General features: G+C 42.8%; 1 protein-coding gene across 1 annotated transcript in view; it reads left to right on the plus strand.

Annotated features, from left to right (window-relative positions):
* Positions 1-23342, plus strand: part of ROBO3 (roundabout guidance receptor 3) — a 144841-nt gene that overhangs the window by 105269 nt on the left and 16230 nt on the right. Inside the window, exons 7-13 of the mRNA XM_063310891.1 lie at positions 585-709; positions 4101-4272; positions 11960-12165; positions 18607-18688; positions 19077-19245; positions 21878-22044; positions 22908-23029. Coding sequence (XP_063166961.1) covers positions 585-709; positions 4101-4272; positions 11960-12165; positions 18607-18688; positions 19077-19245; positions 21878-22044; positions 22908-23029 — 1043 coding nt within the window. The remainder of the gene's footprint in view (positions 1-584; positions 710-4100; positions 4273-11959; positions 12166-18606; positions 18689-19076; positions 19246-21877; positions 22045-22907; positions 23030-23342) is intronic.

Genomic DNA, 23342 nt, shown 5'->3' on the forward strand with positions numbered 1-23342 from the left:
TTGAATCACCCCCTTTTCTTCCCTTGTAAATGCCTCTAGCTGTTTTCCTGGGATGCGCATAGCTGCTGGTTGTCAGACCATTGATCCTGCTACTTTAGGATTATCAGCATCTGGAATGGGCAAAATGGAGAGAGGGATTAGCCCAGACAGGTTCTCAGAATACTGAGTTCCCATGACAAAGGAAATAATTCAGTGTTAGAGCCATGGCTTCACAAAAAGGAAGTCCAGGTTCAATCCTCAGTATCTCTAGATACATCTAGGAAAGAATCTAGCCTGGATTTGACTGTATTGGGACTATAGCTCTGAGAATTCTGGATCTGCCCTCCCAGCACATCTGGAGGACTTTTGGCTGATGTTGACTACATTGAGCTAGTCCATGTAGGTCACTAATGAGCCAGTGGTTGGATTTGATATAAGGGAGCTTTCAGTGTTCCTAAGCAAAAAAGGCTACCTCAATCCTTCACTGCCCCCTCAGGGTTTTTTGATTTGCCTTGTTAGCTTTTCAGTGCAAACATTGCTAAATAGATGTCACTCTAACTGACCCATTTTTAATTCTTTCTTCCACCTCTTTTTTTTGTCTATAGTCCCACCTCAGTTAGTGACCCGTCCTCGGGACCAGATTGTGACCCAAGGCCGCACTGTGACTTTTCAGTGTGAAACCAAAGGAAACCCACCACCAGCTGTGTTCTGGCAGAAGGAAGGGAGCCAGGTGAGTTCATGGTGTGGGTTTGGGTATATAGGTGTGAGAGAGTGTACATGTGACTGCATTTTGACCCTGTTCACACATCATACTTAACAGGATCATGTGGGGGGGCATGAAGTTGTGCAAGCTTCAAAATACAGTTAATTGACCCAACCAGTTTTGGGGGAGTAAATTAAATCACCCAGTTAACTAATTTGATATTTGAATTTTAAACTGTTTTATTGTGGACTGCCCAGGGTACCCCATGTGAGGGAGATGGGCAGTGATAAAAATATGATAAATAAATAAAATAAATAATTCTCTGCTTCCAGTATAGTGTGAACTACCTGAAGGTTAAATGTCCCTTCTAATAGCTGTGATCAAGTTGAAATTGTAGAAAGGGTTTAATGAAAATGGGCCTCTGTAGACATTTGATTCCTGTGGTTTTTCAGTTTTCCTCCCCCTGGGGCCACAAGGGGAGTACTAAAGGGTCATATAGTCTTCTAACCCTATCTGTGGGGATGCTGGTCCTGAGTATAACAGGATCAAAAAACAAAACAAGCCAGAAAATGGGATGGGAAATGACACTCCTACAGTTGCCTTTGTGGCAGTTGGGATGACCAAAACTGTGGCCACCACTTGACCACTCAGAACCTCCCAGTTGCATGATGCTGATACCCAGAGTTGAGATAATTCATGGGGAATGGGGACCGGGGCTTTGTTAGCGTGCCTTAATGTTGTTTGTTTATTAAATTTATTTCTTACATTTCCTCCTGTAGCTCAAGTTAGCAGTCAGTCCTCCCACTATTTTCCACAATTCCTCTATTGGGAAAATTGGACCAAGAAATAATGACATGCCTAAAATTATCCAGTGAGCTTCCATGACCAAGGGTAGATTTTCATACAGAACTAAGATGCAGTACAGTAGGAAAAATTCTGGAGTCAGATGCAGGAAAGTTGAATGGATCATCTGAGACGAGTAAGGCAACTAGAAGATGGGAGACTTGGGACCCAAAGTTCACATGCAGTTCTTAGTTTAATTTCATATTTCCCCAAAAGTCATGCTACCTATTGAGATGGATCAGCATAGAGAGGAAGAGAGAATGTTGAAGTGTTATGAATTCCTGCAGTGTTGCAAACTCGTTGGTTTTTGTCTCTCACTCCATTATTGCCAGCATGCATCCGTGATAGGTTGTCCCTAATGGATGTGGCCCTTAAGCAAAAACAATTCCTTGTCTTGACTCTAAAGTCCACAGCAGTGTTTCTCCATGACAGAAATAGCTTGGGTAGCATTAGCTGATGTTTGCATCTTTATGGAAATGAAGACAAAGAAGATTGTTTTTACATGAACTATGGATTGTAGAAATATTTTGTGGGCTAGAAAAAAGAAATTCAGAAAAAGTACATACTCTAGGTTGTAGGATCTATGTGGTCTAGAATCCCAAATTTCACTGGTATAAAATAGTGGCAGGTGGGGTGAGTTGAGCAGTACTAAAAACAAAACCATTTACTTCCAGTATGCCTTGAGCCATATTCTGGGATGTGCTATGAGATAAACTATAAAATCCAGCCTGCACCTCAGGATCAGATTAGGTAGTACATTACATACACACTTGTATTTAACATGTTTAGTTTGTCACCAATCACATCTGCAGTGGCTGCTTGTAACTGTACATGCCGTATTAAACATTGGGAGCCAGAAATCCATGTCAACAGACCATGTCGCAACCAGCTGTCTTCCAGTCTACAATCTTCTACCTATCTTTTTCTAAAGGATTTGAATGTCTTCCCATTTCTTTTGGCATCAGGATTGTTGACAAGAATAGTCCAGAGAAGTAAACAGCACGATCTTATGCAGGTCTTCTCAGAGAGTTGGCTTACCGGAAACCATAATAGCTACCGTATCCATTTTATTTTGGTAAAAAATTGGTGTTACAGTTTTCTTAACTCAGTGAGTTTTGCATTGATTGATACTGCCCAGATTTTAGGTAAAATAACAGAAGCAGAGGATTTGAGAAGAAATGCTTAATAATTCCTAAAATGGTGGTGTTTCTTTTGTATCCTGGGCTGCCAATAGGAGCTAAGATTTTGCCTTACTTTTATTTGTAGCAAGCCAAAGTTGCTCATGTCATCCAGATGTATGGGATGACACACCTCTTGGGAGATCCAGTCTCTTGGAATGAACAATTGGAGTTTCTAAGATGCCTTTAAATAGCGCTGAGCTATTACTGTGTCAGTTACTTGCATCCTAAGAGTATTAGTGATAGAAAGGAAGGGGGAAGGAAAAGCAAGAAACGGTAGTGCCATCAGGGAGGGGAGTGAATTGTTTGCTATAGAGCAGGGGTTGAAACTCATTCAGCAAAGCAAATGTCATATTCACAGAATCATAGCATTTTAGCATTAGGGGGATTTCTTTGCTGGTCTTGGAGATCATCTGGTGAGTTCAGTGTTGGAATCCCTGACAGAAAGCTAACCACTTGGACTCTTTTTCTGCCCCGTATAGAGAATGGGTGGGCTTACAGTAGCTCTTCCCTGGCAAAACACAACCTCCTAGGTTAGAACCTAAGTAAAAGTGGGAGGAGACATTGGGAAGCCTCTGAATGCTGGTTGTTTCTCTGGCAAGTTCTCCAACTTGACACGTTTAGGCCTGCTTGCTCTGTGTAGGCAACAGTGGGAGTGGAGGAGAATTATGAATGCCATGTCACATGCCTAAGCATTGTAGTGCACTTCAAACCTGTTAAGCAGCCATGATTTCCTACCCTAGGAATGAGGCACAACAAGTCTTAACCTCATGAACTCTGTCTCCATCTCAGTCTTCATGCCTGCAAAGAAGTTGTCAAACTTTTCCCTTCCCGTTTTAAACAAGCTACACTTCCTTGTGGCATCCATTCTCAAGGAACAGTAGTTTGTTTAAATAAGAGGCAGTGAGAACAAGTGAAGATTCCCCCCCCCATAGTTTTAGGCCCTGATTTGTTCTTAAACAAGATACAGCTCGCTGTATTTAGGCAACTTGGATATCTATGCTTGGTTCCAAAAGCGATACTTCTTGTCTGTTCTTGTGAGAGGAGAGAAGACAGAACGTGCAAGTTCAAGGCCATAGTTTCCTCTTCTGCCTGAACTGATGAGGGGGAAATGTTGATGTAGGAATTCAATTTGCAGCAGCTTCCTAGCAGTGACTATAATTCCCAAAGAAGAATAGGTCTCAGGTTGGGCTGCCCACTTTCAAAAACTGTTAAAATGCAATTTCTTCAGTACCTCTTGAGATTGACTTCTTATTTATGCTTGGTCCCATTACAGTCTCAGTAGAGGATGGATTAGAATTAAAAGGATGCTCAAAGAAAGTTATATTGGAATACTGTGATAACTCCCAGCCATTTCTCTTATGTGGAACCTTCCTTTTTCTGCTCCTTTGGTGCAGGTCCTTCTTTTTCCCAGCCAGCCCCCTCAACCTACAGGCCGCTTTTCTGTAGCTCCAAGTGGTGAGATGACAATTGTGGATGTGCAGACCTCAGATTCAGGCTACTACATGTGCCAGGCCATTAGTGTGGCAGGAAGCATCCTTGCCAAAGCGCTCCTGGAGGTGGAAGATGGTAAGTGTCCTAGGAATGCGAAGCTGTATTATTTTCTTTTCTGTCAAGAAGGAGGGACAATATATAAGTTACTCCAGTCACAGAGAAGCTCCAGAAAATGTTTTCTTAACAGTAGTGGAGGGATTAGACAGGGCAGGCAATTCTTAGAAATTGCAATATGCTCCATATTAAGGATGTAAGGAACAGTCTCAAGGAACTTGGGTTAGATGATGTCCCAAGGTCCCTTTCTAATCAAAAGTTTGATGGTACTTCATGGCCCTGTTCACACAAGAAACTCAGCAGATCAATGTGTTGTGTGAACCCTAACCCAACTCAGTTAATTAATCCCAACAATTAACCTAGAAGGGGATAGTTTTAGCCCAAACAGCTCCAGAGATTTTTGGGGCTAAACCAGCCTTCTCCAGTCAACCATATTGTACAAATTATTTACTGGAGGTAGAGCTTCCCTTCCAGCTTTTAAGATAGGAACGATGCCAAAACTGAAGCTGGGAAAATGGAGTTTCTTTGGGTACTCCATCCCTGTCTCCTACTACTCCCTCTTCACAGGAGTGGGTGGAAAGAGGGAAAGGGACATCCTCCCTTGACTGCCCTTTGCAACAGCTGGGAGGATTCAGAAAATAGCTGCTTTCCAGCTAAGTGGCTTGCAATCAGGCACTATCGGTATAAGGGGTAAGTCACTTACCCAGGGGAGCAGAAGACTTGGTCAGCCATGTCTACCAAACATGGCCTATCTCTTCTGGGTGGCAAGTAATTTAGCAATGCTTTGATCCCATTTCTTTTACCTTTCAGCAGGCAGGAAAAAGTGACACCTCCCCCCCACACACACACACACACCCTAAAGAGAATTGTGCATATGTGTGTGACAAGGAGAGGCTGGAAGAAGGGGCTGATGGATAAACCACAAATATTACAAATAGTTTGTAAATGATCCCCCAAATGACAGATAGGAAACTGATGCCCTCCAGATGTTTTGGATTTATTTCCCGTCACTGCCAATAGCATTGCGTATAATTTCAACCCTGCCTGAAGAACTCCAGGCCAGGAAGAAACTAGATGGTGGGCATTTTCCGTCCAGTGAAAAATGGGGCGGCTATTTCTCCAGTCTTGCACATTCTTCCTGGTGGCATTTCATTTCATGGGCTGCAGGGAATTGTTAATGTTTTCTCCCCAAACCCCAGAAGGATCTTTCTTCCGCCTCCCCTCCTTCAGCTTTCTGCAGTTAATTTTATATTGTGAGAGTTTCCTTGGCAATGTTCAGATGCCAGGAAAAACAAGCTGGTCTGGATCAGAGAACCTCTCACTTTTATTGCTAGAAATAAAACTACCGGAAAGAAAGATGGGGGAGGATGAGAGAGATAAGAGCTGAATAGGCAGGTTTCTTTCTGTCACCGCTCTCTCTGGCAATTGCTGTTTTTTTCAGAGCTGCTTTCATAACCCCATTTCTGCTGCCCACCTTCCAAGCAGGTTGGAGTCCAAAGCAAAGGAGTCACTAGTGAAATGTTGTCAAGCTACAAGTCATGTTCACGAGAGGAGGAAGAGAGGCACCTCAGTTCCCTAGCTATTTTTGTAAATAGCACCAAGTGTTCAGAAATAACAGTCTAAATCATATTATGGCTAGGCAGCAAAGGTGAGAAGACAGCATGACACACTTCAAGGCACCAATCGAAGCAAATATTTGTAGCTCAGGGTTGAACTGTGGAGTCCTTGGTGCTCTCTGAGCCTTGTTGTTTTCTTGCAGACGTTTCATTGCCAGACTAGGCAGCATCTTCAGTGTGAAGAGGGAGTGGGAGCAAGGCCCGCTCCCTCTTTGCACTGAAGATGTTGCCTAGTCTGGCAATGAAACGTCTGCAAGAAAACAACAAGGCTCAGAGAGCACCGAGGACTCCACACTTCAAGGGATCACAAGGTTCCATCTAGTCCCTGTTCCCAACCATTGTCCAACCAGAGAACTCCAGAAGCTCACAATGCTACAGTACTTCTGAAACACCTGGATCTGGCTGATGTTGGGAGATGTTGGGTGCTATCATGGCCCAGAGGATCTGTTGCTCCAGCTGGTACCTACTTTATCCATTCCAGCTGCAAACAGGCTTGGCTGAACTATTACCCTGCTGAACCAATGATCTGGAAATGAAAGGTTTCGTACTCACTGTCTTCCCTAGGGCTTCCCTCTCTATACCGATTCTTTATCCTGATCAGAGGCCTCCCTCCGTCCCCCTTTTTTAAAAATGGCAACACCTGACCCATTGGTGGCAGACAATTGGAAGAGATTAAGAAGACAAAGGAGTGGGTAACCTGAAATTCTCATTTAGTTGCAGCATCACCAGCTGGGTTTCTAAGGCAACCGAAAGAGACATATTCCTCCCAAACTGCTCCAGCCCACTATGCAGGAGATGTGGCTCTTTTGTGACACTTGTAAACAAAAAACAACCCCCCCCCCCCACAAAGCAATACTCTCTTTTTTAAAAAGTGTTGAGTGCCCAGAGGCATTCGCGAGTCAACTGAGCCAAGCAGCCAACCAACTCCCTTACCCTTTTCTGTCCCTAGCAAGTGGGGCTGAAGGCTTCAGAATCTGGGCTTGTGCTCGGTCTTGCTGACTGCACCCACACATGTCACCAAATACGTCAAGCAGATTCTCTCCTGCATGGGAGATTTGGCAGGGCAGCCACAGAGAGGGGACCAATGATGAGTCCCCTTCATGCACCACGGGTGCAAGTCCCTCAAGCTGAAAGCTTGGCAGGTGCAACAGATGATGACTGTCCAAAGCCAGCTCCTTTGCCATGATTGATTTTTCTGCCCCCTTCCTTCCTCCCCTTGCGCGCGCTTTCACTGCTGATTGTGACTGGGAAATTCAATTGTGTGTGAACTTTTCGTCGCCCTTTGTCCGTTTGCTGTTTCCTAGTCGATCGAGAGTAATTAGGGCTGTAAATAATGGGCAGAGCAGGTAGTGCGCTGGGCTGGTGGAGTTTGGCCACTTCCTCGGTTGAGTTTCTGGGGAATAGAAAGACACATCTTTATGAAAGCTGGCATGATAAGCTAACTCCAATGTTTTTTTTTTCCTTGAGACCTGCTTCTAAGGAGGGCAGTAGGTCAAGCAAGCTGTTTATGTATTGAGGCAGAGGTTGGCAATATTTTCAAGCCCCAGGTACCAGCATGCAATGTAAGATGATAGCTCTGGTCTCCCCCCCAAATCTGAAATCTCACGAGTTTGCCAGAATTTGCATGATTAAAATCATTGCCCTCGAGATCTCGTGTGAGAAGCCATCATCCCCTAAGACTTGACAATCTCAGAAGATTTCAACTTTTCAATTATTTGGGGGGGCAGCTGTGGGGTATTTTAGGGTACAGTGTGCAACCTGGGACCAAGTAGAAGGGTGTTGTCATACTTCAATCAGAATGAAGGCTTCGGAGGTATAAATATTTACTCATCTTTGCAATTTAGGAAATCATCAGGTTGGGAGGGGGGAAAGCTGCTTAATCTGGTCTTTTATGTTTTCTTTAGTGGCAGGGAATCAAAGCTAAGCCTACCTCTTAATTGTGGCATTAATCACAATGACAGCAAAGTATAAGGACTGCCACATCAAAAGAGGGCATTTGCTTTTGAACTTCCCCCTTCACAAGATTACTTTCCAGCCCACACTGGAATGAAAGTGGGCCTGAATGAGAATCACTTTATCTGTCCAGGAAAAGTTTGGCTCAAATTCAAAGGCAAATAATATCTAGTTTCATTCAGTTTGTAAGCTACCTTAGCAATCCTTTAGGGAGCAATAGATGACTTTTAAGTACACAGGATAAATAATTACTATATGATATGGATTTGAGGGCTGTCCGCTGATCTTAAAGCTCTAAGTTTCCCATCTTATTTATTTACTTATTGTTCAAATTTCTATCACCACCCATCTCCTCCAAACAGGTTAATCAATCATCCCCATCTAGTTAATCAATCAATTAAGAGAGAGCCCCCCTCCCCGATAAATGCAAATACACATTTTTCAAGTCACCTTGAAAAACATTGGTAGCCTGATGTAAAAGAGCCATTCCCTGCTGGTTAAGAAACACTTCTAAAACTTTATTACACCAGATGTAATAGTATTTACTTTTCTACTAGTTGTTAGGTAGACTTGGTGCTTTGCAGAGGTATCAATTTACAAGCGAACGTGTTGTAATCCCAGATAATTCATCAACCTCAGACCAGAGGAAAATGTTTATTTATACATATGGTACATACATACATATATGAAACCTAAGACAAACAACATAAGGAATTCAAAGAGCATAAACCCAACACCACATGAAATCCTGCACTAGCCAGATTCCTAGAAGGGGAAGGAGAGAACAGTGTCCCCTCTTCCTGCACAATTTCCCATTAGCATCAGGATAAAGCAGGGCACCATCAGTGCACTAAAGAGCATTATCAGCAGATTGGGAGAAGCCCAGAGCCTGCCAGTTTAGGGGGGTGGGGGAAAGCTGGGGGTGGGGGGAAGGGGGGATCCTAAAGTAGCTCAGTGGAGGCTGAATGTGCTCAGCGGCCATGGAAAACATGCTTGAGGGGGCGGGAATGGGAAATCAGGAAGGGGTGGTATGGAGGAGTGTATGGGTGGCTGAAAGTCTGAGCGTGATCATTCCACATGACTGCATTTTATTTCTGGTCCCATTTCATTTTTCTTTTCCAATCCTGCAGTTCTCGCTCTCTTTAACACTACCCCATCCTTACCATTTACTCCCAGCAAATGTTTGTGTCTGTATGCTGGCCGAAGGAAGTAGGATAATATTTCAGCTTCGATTAATGGCTGTTTCTCTGAGGACAGAGATGCCCTTTTAATCCTTCATGGTCTGGCCAGTAACCCCTTCCTGCCCACCCCAGCTCTCATGTCCCTCCCCTCTCTCTGCCTGCTTGCTTCGGTTCTGCCTGTGTTCAATAGGGTTGTTATTTAGTGTCATTTCTCATACTGTCAGAGCAAGCTCCCTCCAGCACGACTGATCAATGACATTGATCCACCATAAAATTGGCACCGACACCAAGTGCTTGGAGAAGAATGAAGCACTTCTCAACTGGGGCATGGGGGGCTTATTTGGTTAGCCCAGCTGCTGGCTTTCTCCAGTTCATAAGAAGTTCGTTTGCGTCTAAAGTCGTATTTGGTTAAATAGCGCTGGGTCCGTTCTGCCATCAACATCAATTCAGTTGGTGATGACCTCTGGTCAAGTGTTAGCAGTTGGGTTAATACATCAAGCTAAGTCATGACCTGTTTTAACCATAGTCTATCAAGCAAACCATAGTGGGCACTTCACACTGAGCCATAAACCATGGTTTATGATCCACAATGGTTGGGAACATGCTAAGCCAAAGCAACCACATTATGGCTTAACACGAGGTGTGAACCTAGCCAGTAAATGAGGAATCCCCATGGAGAGCGCATGCGGAGAAGAGAAAGCACAATCATGACCAATAGTTTCTTTCCATTTAAACAAAGAGCAGCACATAGCCTGTCTACATGATCTGAGAACTTGTGAGGACCAGCATCCCTGACACCTAGAAACGGCCTGTGCTAAAAGGAGGGAGCAAGTCCAACAGATATGGGTATTTAAGAAGCTGGATTATACTGATTGTAGGCATAGAGACCAGCACTGTTGGCCACAACGTATCTCCCAGGTCTCAAGCAGTGATTTTCTCAGCCTTGCCTGGAGATGCAATACATTGAACCTGGATTTTTTTTTTTTTTGCATGGAAAACATGTACTCTTCCAGCAAGCCATGCATCCAGTGAACACAGATCTGAATATGGCTAATTAAGTGTATTAATTTACCTCTACTGCTAGAAGAGCTGGGTTGTGGGTGACAGCAAAGACTGTGTATCATCCATTGGAGCTAGTATAGTGTAGTGATTAAGGTATTGGACTGGGACCAGGAAGATCCCCACTTGGTCATAAAGTGCTCCAGGTGACTTTGAGCCAGTTGCTCTCTCTCAGTACAAGCCATCTCCCTGGGTTAATTTGGGGGGGAGGGTTAAAAAAAAGGAATGTCCCCATGTATGCCATCTTGATTCTCAGAAAAGATGAAATACAAATGTAACAATGCAGAAGCTGTCCTAATCTGGATTATGATAATATTTTTAATTTTTATTGCTTTCCTGCAGCTTGGGAGAGAGAGAACAGGTTGTCAGAAAGAAACAGGCAGTATTAGATGGATCCTCCCCATCCATGTTTGCCTCTAGCATGTCTTATAGCTTGTTTTAGTCCTGTCCACCAGATCGCCCAACTGATAACCCTTAAGCGAAGAAAGTCCTCAATTGAAAGAAAAGGGGGTTGTCTACTCCGGTGCCGGTTTTCATGAAATCTGGAATCCTTGGAGAATGAAGTGTGAAGGGGACTTAAGAAATGCTTTAATCTGGTGGTGACTAGACAGAATGATGATGACAGAAGGCAAGTTTGATTCTTCTGTTTGATCAGCTTTCAGTACATCACAGTACATGATTAAACAGCTAGGAATATTGCACAAACTTATGTAGCAAAATTAAAAGAGCATGAGAATGTATGTATGTACGTGTATGCACACACACACACAGTATATACTGTATATATATATACACACATACATACATACACAGAGAGAGAGAGAGAGACATACTAATAAAATTCCCTTCTCACCCCTATGTGTGGTATGTCTTCCTTAACCTCAGGTCCTCTACCAGAGGCCTGGGAGTTTGAGGGTTCTGCGCAGTATCTTAGCTGTTCCTAGCACTGCACTCTTCTGGACAGAGAGCTCTGATGTTGCTACTGGGATCTGTTGGAGCCACTCTCCCAGCTTGGGAGTCATGGCCCTGAGTGCTCCTACCACCACTGGGACCACTTTGGCCTTCACTTTCCACGCCAGGAAGGTTGCCTATCTGGTTGAGGCATGGGCTTTGACAAGAATTTAGCAATGCCTGCAATGGTGCCAGGTGTGTTGTAGGTAGGTGGGTCAGAAGAAAGGAAGGACCAGCCAAGAGAAAACCCCAGAAGTGAAAAGAGGATTAGCAGATAAAGTTATGCCTTTTAGGGCTGGAGGCACCCAACTTTGTTTTGAAATGCCACAACCTGACACACACAAATACATTGTTCATACTTGTGTTGTTCATGACATAAGCAATATAGTAAAGTCATAAGAGGGCTCAATATAAACACACCACACAGAGAGAGAGGATCACTCCAACTATATTGGAATGTAGTGTTTAAGATGTTGGAGGGGCACAGGACAAATCCAGGCTCAAGTCGACCTTCAGCCACAGAAGCTGCTGGATGACTTTGGGCTAGTCACACACACACACTCAGCTTTTCTCACAGGTTGGTTGTTGTAGGGCAGAGTTGGAAGAGGGAAAGCTATGCACTCCATTTTCAACTTCTGAAGGAAAGACAGATACAAATCTAATAGAATAAGAGTTCAGTTTTTGTTCGTGTCTGTGCCAAGGTAGTGTGAGAACTGATTCACAGTTCCCATCAGTAATAGGCAGCAAATAAGGACATCCTGGGCCATGTCAGAAGGGTGATTCCTTGATGGACAGACGGCTCAGCTTCTACAGTTCTCTGAAGGCAGAAGCAGACTCCCACTCCACATAGAAAGATCACATAAGAAATGAATGACAAACCAGAAACAAATGTATTTGTATTAGCCCCTGTACCAACATTATGCTGTTTTGGTTTTGTCTTGCATGAAGTAACAACTGATCGCATTCCACCAATCATTCGCCGGGGGCCCACGAATCAAACACTCGCCCTAGACTCTACTGCACTGCTCCAGTGTCATGTAACTGGGAATCCTCTCCCCAGCATCCAGTGGCTGAAAGATGGACAGAGGATTGTGGGCAGCGATCCAAGAATGAGCCTGTTAGACAATGGAACGCTACAGATAACAAATCTGCAGGTACAATACCCTTCCACCTTAGGTAAAATGTGCAGTGTCCTTCCTTCTCCCTTGCAGCAGATCTACCAGAATTTTCTTTGCCTTTTCCCACAGTTTCCCAGCCATGCATGTAAAATGGCTGATGGAAGGACCTCGTTGCATTTTCTCTTTTATCGCAAGGGTGTTTGACTTGAGAAGATTCAGCTTTGCACAGGGGTAACCAATAAGGAAAGGGAAAATGTCCAGGTCACCTCTTCCAGATGCTTTTAACTGGGCTTTGGAAATATAGGGATCTTCTGATGAATGTATAGGATAACAGCCCATTTGTTTCTCTGCAGTGAGATAAAGTCAGTGGGGTGAAATCTGTTCCTTTCAGTTACATACAGGGACATTCCACAAGTACTGTATAGTTGCTTGCTGTTTGGTTTGAGGAGCATAGCTACAAGCACCCTTCTGTTTTTTTCTTCTTCTGATATTTTGCATGTGTAAAAGTAGAGCAAATGGTACTACACTGTGACTTCTACATGGTTATGAGGGCAAAAGGAAATTGTGTAAGAAAGGATCTTAGATGCTGCAACATTTTCTCAAAAACTAAGACTCCATGTCAGTAACTTGAACTTTTCATTCCCCACTGTGGCTCCCCGCCATAAAAAATGGTTGTGAAATCAGCTCCTGTCACGTGGTGACTCAACTTAGGACTGCAGTGACTTACAATGGAAATTCAGGTCCCAATTTTGGTTGTAAGTCAAGGGCTACCTGTAGTGGATTTATAAGTTCCTTCCATATATCCCAAGAGACAGTGCAATATAGAAGAACATGTGTCATGATTTCCAAGGCACCAGAGTCATGGGTCAAATACCATTGGATGATGCCCTGCCCTGCCCTGCCCTGCCCTGCCCTGCCCTGCCCTGCCCTGCCCTGCCCTGGTTCTTTTTGCTTCCATTTCCTTCTGGCTTCCCTTCGTCTCTTGCTTTGCCTCCACTTCTCCTCACCTGCTTCCACTCTTACCTTTAAGAAGTTGATCTCACCAGTAGAAGACTAACTGTCAGGATTCATTCATTGGGCTGTCATAATTTGCTTTATCATGGTTTGCAGAATCAACCAGAATTGACTGGAAAACTCAGTAAGCCAAATCCCCATTCTAGTTCATACAACATGCTAAACCAAATCCAAACCAAAGGAATTACAACTTAGGTACTGTGTAACCCCTGTCTTATGGATGATCTTGATGGATTTCCCACTGGATTCATCCCGCAATCTTCCCAGTGAACCTTCTGACATAACCATGTTGATGCATACAAATCAATATGAGGTTATGCTACTCCCCTTCCCTCCCCCAATTCTAGTATTTTGGAATTAATTTTTTGAATGCTCTGATCTTCCTTCCAGCTCATGACTTGTTATATCTGGGAGAATTCAATCCCTCTAGTGAACAAGCAGCCAGCTAGTAATTGAATGCCACGACCTAGCTAGGAATCAAATTGCTTGCTTTCATAATTGTGCTAAATAGCTTAGTAATGAAATTACTCAATAAAAGAGAGACTGTAATTGCATGGTTCAGAAGTTGAAAAGGAATTCTTAAATACTCCTGAAAGCCAACACAGAGAATGGACCCATAAGCTACTGTGTACTTATTAAGAAATTAATGTAGTTAACAGGCAATAAGCAATATCTTTGTTTTACTGGCTAAAAACAGCTGAATGCAATTTTCTTATCCTTAACAAAGTGAATATCAATAAACAAAGAGCAAAGCCTGCCAAATCAGTCCCTTTGCAATGCAGCTGAATCTGAAAACCACTTTGTAGCTAATTCCATTATGAGCGAAGTTATGACATAACTTTCTGCCAAGCACTCACTTGTAATTAACTCTTTTTAACCAAAGTTCTCCAGCCAGAGTTATTTACTGGCCAGTCACTTTAATCTTTTTGGAAAACCATAATTGTCTCAGGGCAATGATAGTTAAAATCAAACCAATTATATTATTGTTTGTGGTTGATGTTCAAAGCTGAGTTTCTAAACTAGGTATATCCTAGTTCAAAGGGGGACAATGTTTTGCTTCCAGGATTGATTTTTAGGGATGTGGCTTTTTTAAAGAAACAAAATACGTTCTTTGAATAGGCTTAATATGCCTATTTTAAGTGTTAAAGAAAAATCACATTGCAGAAAACTGTGCTTTTGCTGCTGAATTTCAGTAGCGTGTTCCTAAGGAGCTCAGGAAGCTTCAGCAAGAGCTCCCTATAGCCATGAGCCATGACTTGCTCATCCCTATCCTAGATGTTAACAGGGTTTCTAGTTTATAATGCAGGTCATAAACCCTATTCTGTTTTTTTCCAACTATGTTTTAATGCAATGTATGAATCCAGCTGCTGTGGCATTTTAGGCCCAATCAGCAGAAAATCAGGAGAGCCACAATGTAATAATCTGTGTTTGAGCTTGACTCTACCTAGTATATCAGTGATGACATTTAAATAGTTTTGCAAAGAGGGATTCAATTTGTTTTTTGTTTACTTTTGACCCCAAAGTCTTATTAGGCACTTTTCATTGTGGGTCTAATGTTCTTGGGTTGGGACTCAACATTGGTTGCCCTGCTGAATAAAGTATTGGCTAAAATAAGCCTCCTTTGATAGTTCTTTCACCCAGTAGTCCTAACTGATAAATTTACTTCTTGGGAAAAAAAACCATAACCTTGGAGCTGAATTACTGAGCCCTGTTAACACAAATGCTGATGTTGTGAGGACCTTGGAGAGCCATTCTGGAAATAAAACAAAGAGACCTGGACCTGGACCTGGACCTGGACCTGGACCAGCAGGAAGATAGGAGCAAAGCCCCTTATTACTGTTCATGGCAACCATCGTGGTGGACCTTTCTGCTAATTAGTCTTTATTATATTTTTCTCTGTCCTGTGCAGAAGAGCATGCTCATTAACCAGACTCAACACCCTGTCATCTATATACACACCTTCACCAACATGCTGCCCTGCAGACCTGTTGGGAGTGTTAGTCGCTAAATCTTGTAGATACCCTCCCAATACATGTGGAAAGCTGTGATGCAGCCATAGCTCTCAGGCTATTTCTGTAGAAGTGGATTCTAACTGAAAAGCATCCTAACAGTTGACAAGGCAAATGTTTGTCTCTTGCTTGTTTACTTCTTTTCAGAAATTGACTATTTCCCCAGTGATGCATCATATATATTTTGATGCATTACAATCGCATTGGGTTAACAGTTTCAATTTCCCACTGATTTAATGAGTCCAAAGACGCTCAGCACTTTCACATAATCTTCCCCAGTATGTTAATTTATGAATATTTACAATATAGCAGAAGAAGTGTGTTTGTGCATGCCTGTGTGTTTTGTAGATGCGAAGATGCCAAGAGATGCTCATTCCATTGGGAAATTGGGGGCTGTAAACCACACTGCTGTTATAAATGCATTGCAATGGATGTAATGCATCAACATAATTTGATAGCCTAGAACAGATTGATAGTTGGGCAAAAAGTCATTCTGTGCATAAAGGCAAACATGGGGACCACAAAGCATTTGCTTTCATGCTGTTCAGATGGCCCTCTAGAGCCAGATCCTACATATGAAAAAAGATATATCCAGGATGTTCATTCTCTTAGGAAAACCAACAAAGACTCTTGTAGTATTTTGAAGACTATCACACTTATTATGGCTTGAGGACTTGCCACTTTCACCTGTCTAATATCACTGGCTCCAGCCAGCCCATAAACGCATATACTGTACTAAATCAGTTAGTTTTTAAGGCTCAAGCCTTTGATTCTTCTATAACTAGCAGTAGTTTTCCAAAGCTAAAGGCTGAGGCAAATTGCCATCAGTTGCAGACTCTGCCAGTTTTAAAAGCCCAGACACTATGGCACTTTTTTTTCCCACTTGACATTGGCTCCACCCATCATCCAAATGTTGCCACCTAGAGATACTCAAAGAAATGCAACTCTCAACAATGACAACAACAAATATTTCCATTCCTTTTTATCAATGATTCCAAAAATTGAACCTGCAACCTTCTTCTTGTAGAGCAAGTATTCTGCCACTAAGCTGTAGCTCTGAGCATCTGATTTTCCTGCTCCATAATTTGAATCTTGGATTGAGGCATATGCAGTATAAAGCCCAAGGCCACAGACAAGGAACAAATCCATCCTACACTAGCAGATCCTAGGTAAAATTTTCAGAGCTCATAGCATTACTCATTGCATTTCTCCATAACAATTCCAAACTGGGGGAGTCCAATCTGCTCTTTTCTTGCACTGGAGTCAAATCTGGTGACAGGGTAATGTGAAAGTTATTCATGAATTACTTATCAAAACATAGACCAAATGCTAAACATTTGTTTAAAAATTAATGCCAGCAGTCAGCAGGGAGTGAAATATTTCACGTTAGTTTTGTGCTTTCATTGTGTCAGAGTCAGGAGGTTAATGCATCTACTGGGTCCCAGTGCACCTAATAGCATTGTTTGATAGCAGTTGTGGCTCTTTGCCCAGGAAAAAATTAGAACCGTCAGGTGGGTCAGAAGACTAACATGAATTAATGGTCCCCCAGGATGAGTTGTCTTCATGAGGCCATTCTGATACATGGGGGAAAATGGGTCAGTGGTCCTCAAGTCACAGAGCCCACCAAACGAGGACATTAAAGCAATGCCTTCCTTTCATTTCTGTGATCAACACAACTAGCAACAAGTTGCTCACAAACGCTAGTTCTTGGCTTTCACTCATTGCAGGGTTGGGAGGGACCGTAGCTTAGTGGTAATACACATGCTTTACACACCGAAGCTTCTGACTATGAAACTCCAGTCCTGAAGCTCAAGTATAAGCAAGAGGTATGGAGAGAGATCCTGGAGAATTGCTGCCAATCAGAGTGGGCGACTGGGGGCTAGCTGGAGAAGGAGTTTCACTTAGGATCAGGCAGACTCCTCTGTTGTGTTTGTGTTCATCAGTTTTGGCAACTGCAACCTTAACATTGTCAGAAAGTACCAGGTTGATGAAGGCTGTCTCAATATCAGCGAAGACTCATATAAGAGGTCCAATATCTAACTGTAGGAATGGCTTGGTTGTGCAAGGTCTCTACTCTTCTGATTTTATGCACTAGGCAGAGTTTTTCTTTTTCCCAAGCTTTTGTAAAAGTTAGGCTTTTTTCTTTTCTCTTCATCTGTCACTGTATTTTGCATTTGTAGGCTTCATTAACTGTTCCATTTTAATTTAATTTTGACTGAATTTTTAAAATTTAATATCGAACCATTGTTGTTGTCGTTTATTATATGTTAGCTCTTCCAGCTATATTCATACTTGAAGGATCTCACATTTTAAATATAAATAAAGTAGTCTGGCAAGAGAGCTAAGAATATTGCAGAAGGGAGATGGAGGGGAAAATATGAAAGATAACTGTCAGGTAATGAATATAAGTACCCCCGTGTTGCATATTGATAGAAGGAGGCCAAAATAATAGTTGCTCCAAATTATCTGGAATGTTGGCAGTTCCATGGGGGTGGGGGGGCAGTCAAAATCTGCAAGATTGGCAGGTACAGTGTCACAATTGAAAAACCTTCACCTTTACATGTACAAAAGGGGTGAGACTTCAGTCATGGCAACGCGCCTGCCATCTTGCAGATTTTGGCACACACCCACGGACACTGCTGCCTTTCAGATTATCTGTGCATTTGAATGTTAAAATTCCAGTGTGGACAGATGTGTATGGGGAACAGTGGTCCTGCTCCCTATCTGCTGGAAAAGCATAGTGCTAGAGTCATTTATGAGTCATTGGCCCCTCTGCAAGCATATTCTTATGACACCTTAACCCAGGGTTTCTCAGCCAGAGTTCCATGGAAGCCTAGGGTTCTGCAAGAGGTCACTAGCGGTTCCCTGAGAGATCACGATTTATTTAAAAAATTATTTCACATTCAGGCAACTTCACATTAAAGAGTAAGTTTCATTCTTTGTTTTTAGTTTAAGAACCCTGTCAATGCATCTATACAGGCCTACCCATGAAACGAATATAATAACTTTGTAACTTCTGGCCTATATTTGAGCCTGAATGTGCAGGGGTTCCCCGAGGCCTGAAAAATATTTCAAGGGTTCCTCCAGGGTCAAAAGGCTGAGAAAGGCTGCCCTAACCATTGCATTTATATGTGTGCTTTGCAACAGCACTTCAGAGAGCAAACACATAGTGCAGAAGGGGTCATGGAGATGTACCAGAACATTAGAGCTTGTCTCATGCCAGCCAGCTTCCAGCAAACCCATACTTTCCTCAAAGCCATAGGAAGAAATAGTATAGTAGTGGTAGTATACATCTATATACTATAGAATACATGGTAATATACATCTATATACTATAGGATATAGTGGTAGTATACATATAGGATACATGCTCCCTGAAGGCGAGAAAGTTCTGAACTCCTACAGTTGCAGTGAGCAGAAAGGAATAACAGCCTCTCTCCTTGGCATGTTTCAGATCGCAGACTCTGGGCTGTATGTTTGCATTGCTACAAGCTCAACCGGTGAAACCAGGTGGAGTGGCTTTCTGGCAGTGCAAGGTCAGTCATTTGGAAGAAATCTTGAGTGGAGATGGATAGGAGTGTGGTTTACTTGGCACTTCATATTTGTTATGCTTGTATTGAGATGCAGGGGTATGGAAGGGGGTGGCTTCAGAAGCACTGAAAATTATACCTCAGCAGCCTGGCTAGCAGGAGGCCTGAAGTTCTAGGAGGTGGACCAAGAAAGTTCATACTTCAGTGCACAGACAGTTATACCTTAATCATATTAAGGTGTTCCAGTTCATGCATTTTTGCTTGGGGCCACAGGGTGCACAAGGCTAAATTCAGCCCACCTCTGATATAAAGGCCCTCCATAGTTGATTTGATCAGTGCTCCTTGAAAGCCTTCCTGCTAGTGTTGTCTTCATCTGCCACATTTGTTTTCCCAGAGAATGGAGCAGATCTCCAGATGCAGCTTCCAGAGCCAAGCCTGCTTCCAGGTCCACCTTCTGCTCCCCTGGTCACTGATGTCACCAAGAACAGCGTTGCTTTGATTTGGAAGCCAAACCCTGGGAATGGGGGTGCCGCTATCAGTTCATACATTATTGAAGCATTCAGGTAACTCACGGGTTTCTTGAAAGTTGTTTCTCCAAATATTGCTGGGCACCAAACAGACAATTGGGCAGTTTTAGAATGAAAAAGAGTTAATCCATTGGTTCAAGGCTGGACAATCTACAGCCCTTGGCCTAATTACATATCATCTGTGGTATGATTTCACAAATTCTGCTAATGATTGGTTCAGACCTCCAGCAAGACCAATCTGTTCCTCCCTAGCAGATCACTGGATAAGAAGTGGGAAGGGAGGGAGAAGGGGAAAAGTGGTGGGGAGGGTGGGGGAATGGAAAGGGCTGATGGGAAAAAGACAATTTTAGCTTTGCTCTGCTGGCTTCAGCCATGGCATGCTGCAATGTGATCTTAGGCAATAAAATGCTTCTCCATCCCTGGCTTAGCACATGGGTCAAGCAATCTTATGCATCCTGTTGGGCCAGCCCCCACTTGACAGAGATGATGAAACGGAGTCAGGATTTTGCTTTGCTCTGGTCAACAAAAGAACAGGAGATTGAGCTGCAAAGATGGGACAATGGGGAGAAATGACTGCTTTCCTTATTCTTTATCATGCTATTGCCCTGTGCCAGAATTAGAATCCTCATTGCAAAAGTCTGAACCTTGCTGAACTGTAAATTTAGTTTAGGCTTTTTGTAGCTCTGCTCACTCCACCCAGCACACCATCAAAATATTCAAAATATAATATTCATTCCCCTGAATATTACTCACTCCTGTTTAGTGGGTGGAGTTTACCATACCATCAAGAAGCACAAACCAAGTTAGGCTGGGTATCCCTGTTCTATTCTCCAAGAATGGCAATTGCTACATTTCACTTGATAAAGAAGACTTAATGTGATAAAGATCTGAGCTGTTTTTCTTTCTTTCTTTCTTTTTCCTGATTCACCAGCTGTGTTTGAAGCTAGGTTTTCAGAGGGCAAGAGAGCATATCCAGGCAGCTGTGTAAATTTTTTGCTGTCAGTACATTCCAAGACCATCAGTTTCCTCCTCTGCTAAATCCATATTAAGCTTCTGTTTGTGATTCCTGCCCACAGCACACCACCACATGCCCTATTCAGATTCTGCCTCCCTGCAGCTGAGTTGCCAAGGGACGCTGGTATCAAGGAAAACTCCTCTTTTTCATGTGGTTTGCAAATCTTACCTAACAGAGCCATCTGTTCTGGATGGGGAGTTTTGGGGGGAAGCGCAGGTGGCTGAACAAGTCAGTTACAGTGAGAGGTTTGGCAAACTGGGAGGTACCTGGCTGCATCATAAATCACTGCACAAACTGGCCATGCTTGAATGGGAGTATGCATGTAGGGACATGGAAATACAGGATTAGGGAACAGCGTGGCATCTGCTACAAGTCACCTTTAACATGGACTTGAGTATCTGTGTGTTTAGACTAGGATTCAGAGCCAGTCTGAATTCTGAGCTATCCCATTCTGAGCCTTGAAAATGTCCTGGTATTACATTCCGGTTCATCTCTTTCTGACTTCCAGCATGGGACATATCACTCCATTTTTCCCACATCCCATTTAAAGGCTACAGAAAATTGGACCTCCTAGAAGCAGAGTTAAGGGGCTCAAGAACAGACTTTCTGATTGCAGGGAGAATAGGTTGTGCTAAGGGCCATGTCCCTGTTTACATCTGTACCTGAGCCAAAAACCTGTCAATCAGAATTGCATTGAATTCTGGATCCTAAAAACTCAAGGCAGGCAGCAATTCTGACAGTATTTTCTGAACCTTAAAATTCAGTGGTTAAGTCAGATGGAATCCTGAATGTGTCTACCACTCCCTTGTGTCTACAAAAGGCTGTGCTTATAACTGCAAACTCATTTTGTAGTTGTTGAGATCTCTTAAGGCTAGCAGGGACACTCTCTGGCAAAACTGGTCTCTTTCTAATGTCATCCATCATGGTCCCTCATCAGGGAAGAGTGCCATGTTTGTAGCAAGCAGCTAAAAGCCACCTGCCCTTTCCATTTTCCCATAATGCTTTGATCCTTTGTTTCTTTGGTTGGTGCAATTGAGGAATCTAAAATGGCAGGTGGTTTCCCAAGGCCTACTGGGGCAACTCCACAGCCAGAGAAACAGGCAAGTCTTCATGAGCCTTTGGAGGTTGCATGGGCCCAAATAGTTGTCCAAGAATGCCAGAAGCTGTCAATGGTCTTAATGCACCACTAATTTCCTGCATTTCATGAAAAGAAAGGATGGGGGCCCAACTCTTGGTGTATATCAAGAGTTAAAGACCTACCCATTATTGTTGTTTTTAATCTGCTTTTACTTACTTGGTTTTTGTTTGTTTGGCTGGTTATGTTTTTGAATTCTGTTATGTTCTTTGTTATATTGTGAGCTGAGAGAGTTGTTTGGAGTCAGGCAGTACCTAAATAGAATTAATAAAAATTAATTTAACGAAATTAAACTAAGTTACTATTACTAAGTAATAGTAATTACTATTACTAAGTCACAATTGCTAGTTGATCTCAAAGTGAGCTGCAGGACATTGTAGGTACATACACCTTGCTCTGCTAGGCAACCTCTTTCCTTCTGAACTTTGCTAAACCAGGCTGTTCTTCCTAGAGGCCAAGGGCATACCATGAATCTTGTGCTGCCCCTTTCTTCCTTTTTGAACTCTGTCCTACTGTAGTCAGTCTTCAGGCAGTACATGGCAAACTGTGGCAGATGACGTCAAGCTCGAAAAGCACACAGTCAGTGGCTTGAACCCAAACACCATTTACCTCTTCCTTGTACGAGCTGTCAACTCCTACGGCCTCAGTGATCCTAGCCCGGTCTCAGAGCCAGTTCGTACCCAAGGTGAGTTTCCCAGGTGCCAATATGTTGAATGACTGGTTGATCTGACATGAGCTTGGTTAATGCAATGTACTAAGCCACAATGTCATTCGTTTGGGTTTGGCTTTGCATGGGAGGAAGATCCAGCCATGAGGTTTTGCATAAGCATGCATGTTGTGTGAATCCAGGTAATTATGAGGGGTTTTAGAAAATTATGGCTAAAACTAACCCTGGCTTGATGTGTGTGTGAAGCAAGCCAGATAGTAACACCAATGGAAGTTTATGATAGGGATTAAGAGATTGACCAATTAAGGCCCCAGTTTAGTTCCACTGTTATTGCCATAGGCTTTACTCCACATGTGAAATAGAAAAATAAAAGAACTATTTATTTCATGGTTGTTACAAGGAATCAGAAGCTGTGCAAATGCAGTGGTTGATTACATACATAGAACTTTTTTCTTATGTTCATTCTCCAATCCTCCAAGTAATTGTAGAGAGGCAGCAAATCTATTCAAATGATAGATGTCCTCAGCACCCTTCTTTAGTCCTCAGCACCCTTATGCCTTTCAGAACACTTTATGAGAAATCCCTCTAGGGACCTGTAGTTGGGAAGAGTCTGTGGTTTATAATCTGCAGTTCTACATCTATAGCTCTACAAGCCTTCTATAGAAAACTCAATTGGCCTAGCACAGATTGAACTCTTCTACAAAATGCGTGTTTGTGGCCCTTAAGGTTATTTAGTATCCAGTAAAACTTAGAAACAAACTTCATGGGCATATGTATATCTATAGCTTGGTGATCATTGTTCTGTTTTCTGTTCCTGATATTTTATGATGGTCTTGTTGCAAATAGCATCATTCAGTATGGGGTTTGTGGTTTTTTGGTAGATGTGAGTCCCACCAGACAAGGAGTTGACCATCGGCAGGTGCAACGGGAACTTGGAGATGTGGTTGTTCAGCTCCAGGATCCCATTGTCCTTACTTCCACCACCATCCAAGTGACCTGGACTGTGAGTGCTAATAAGCTCATACCCTTTCTTGAAACAAGATCATATAGCATGCAAGACGTGATGGAGGCTTAAGAGGGGACTAGGCAATCTCATGGAGGGTAAAGCAATTTAAGGCTTCTAGCCATAATGGTTATATGCTTCTTCAATTTACTAGGGAACAATACCAGGGAAAAGGTCATTACCACCACATCTTTCCTGTAGGCTTCCCAGAAGCATCTGGTAGGCTGAATGACCCACAGATTTTTTTCTGATCCATCATGGACCTTCATATGCATTCAACTACATTAAAACAATTGGTAGTGCTAACCAAATT

The sequence above is a fragment of the Candoia aspera genome, chromosome 9, assembly GCF_035149785.1.
Source record: "Candoia aspera isolate rCanAsp1 chromosome 9, rCanAsp1.hap2, whole genome shotgun sequence".
Classification (NCBI taxonomy): Eukaryota; Metazoa; Chordata; class Lepidosauria; order Squamata; family Boidae; genus Candoia; species Candoia aspera.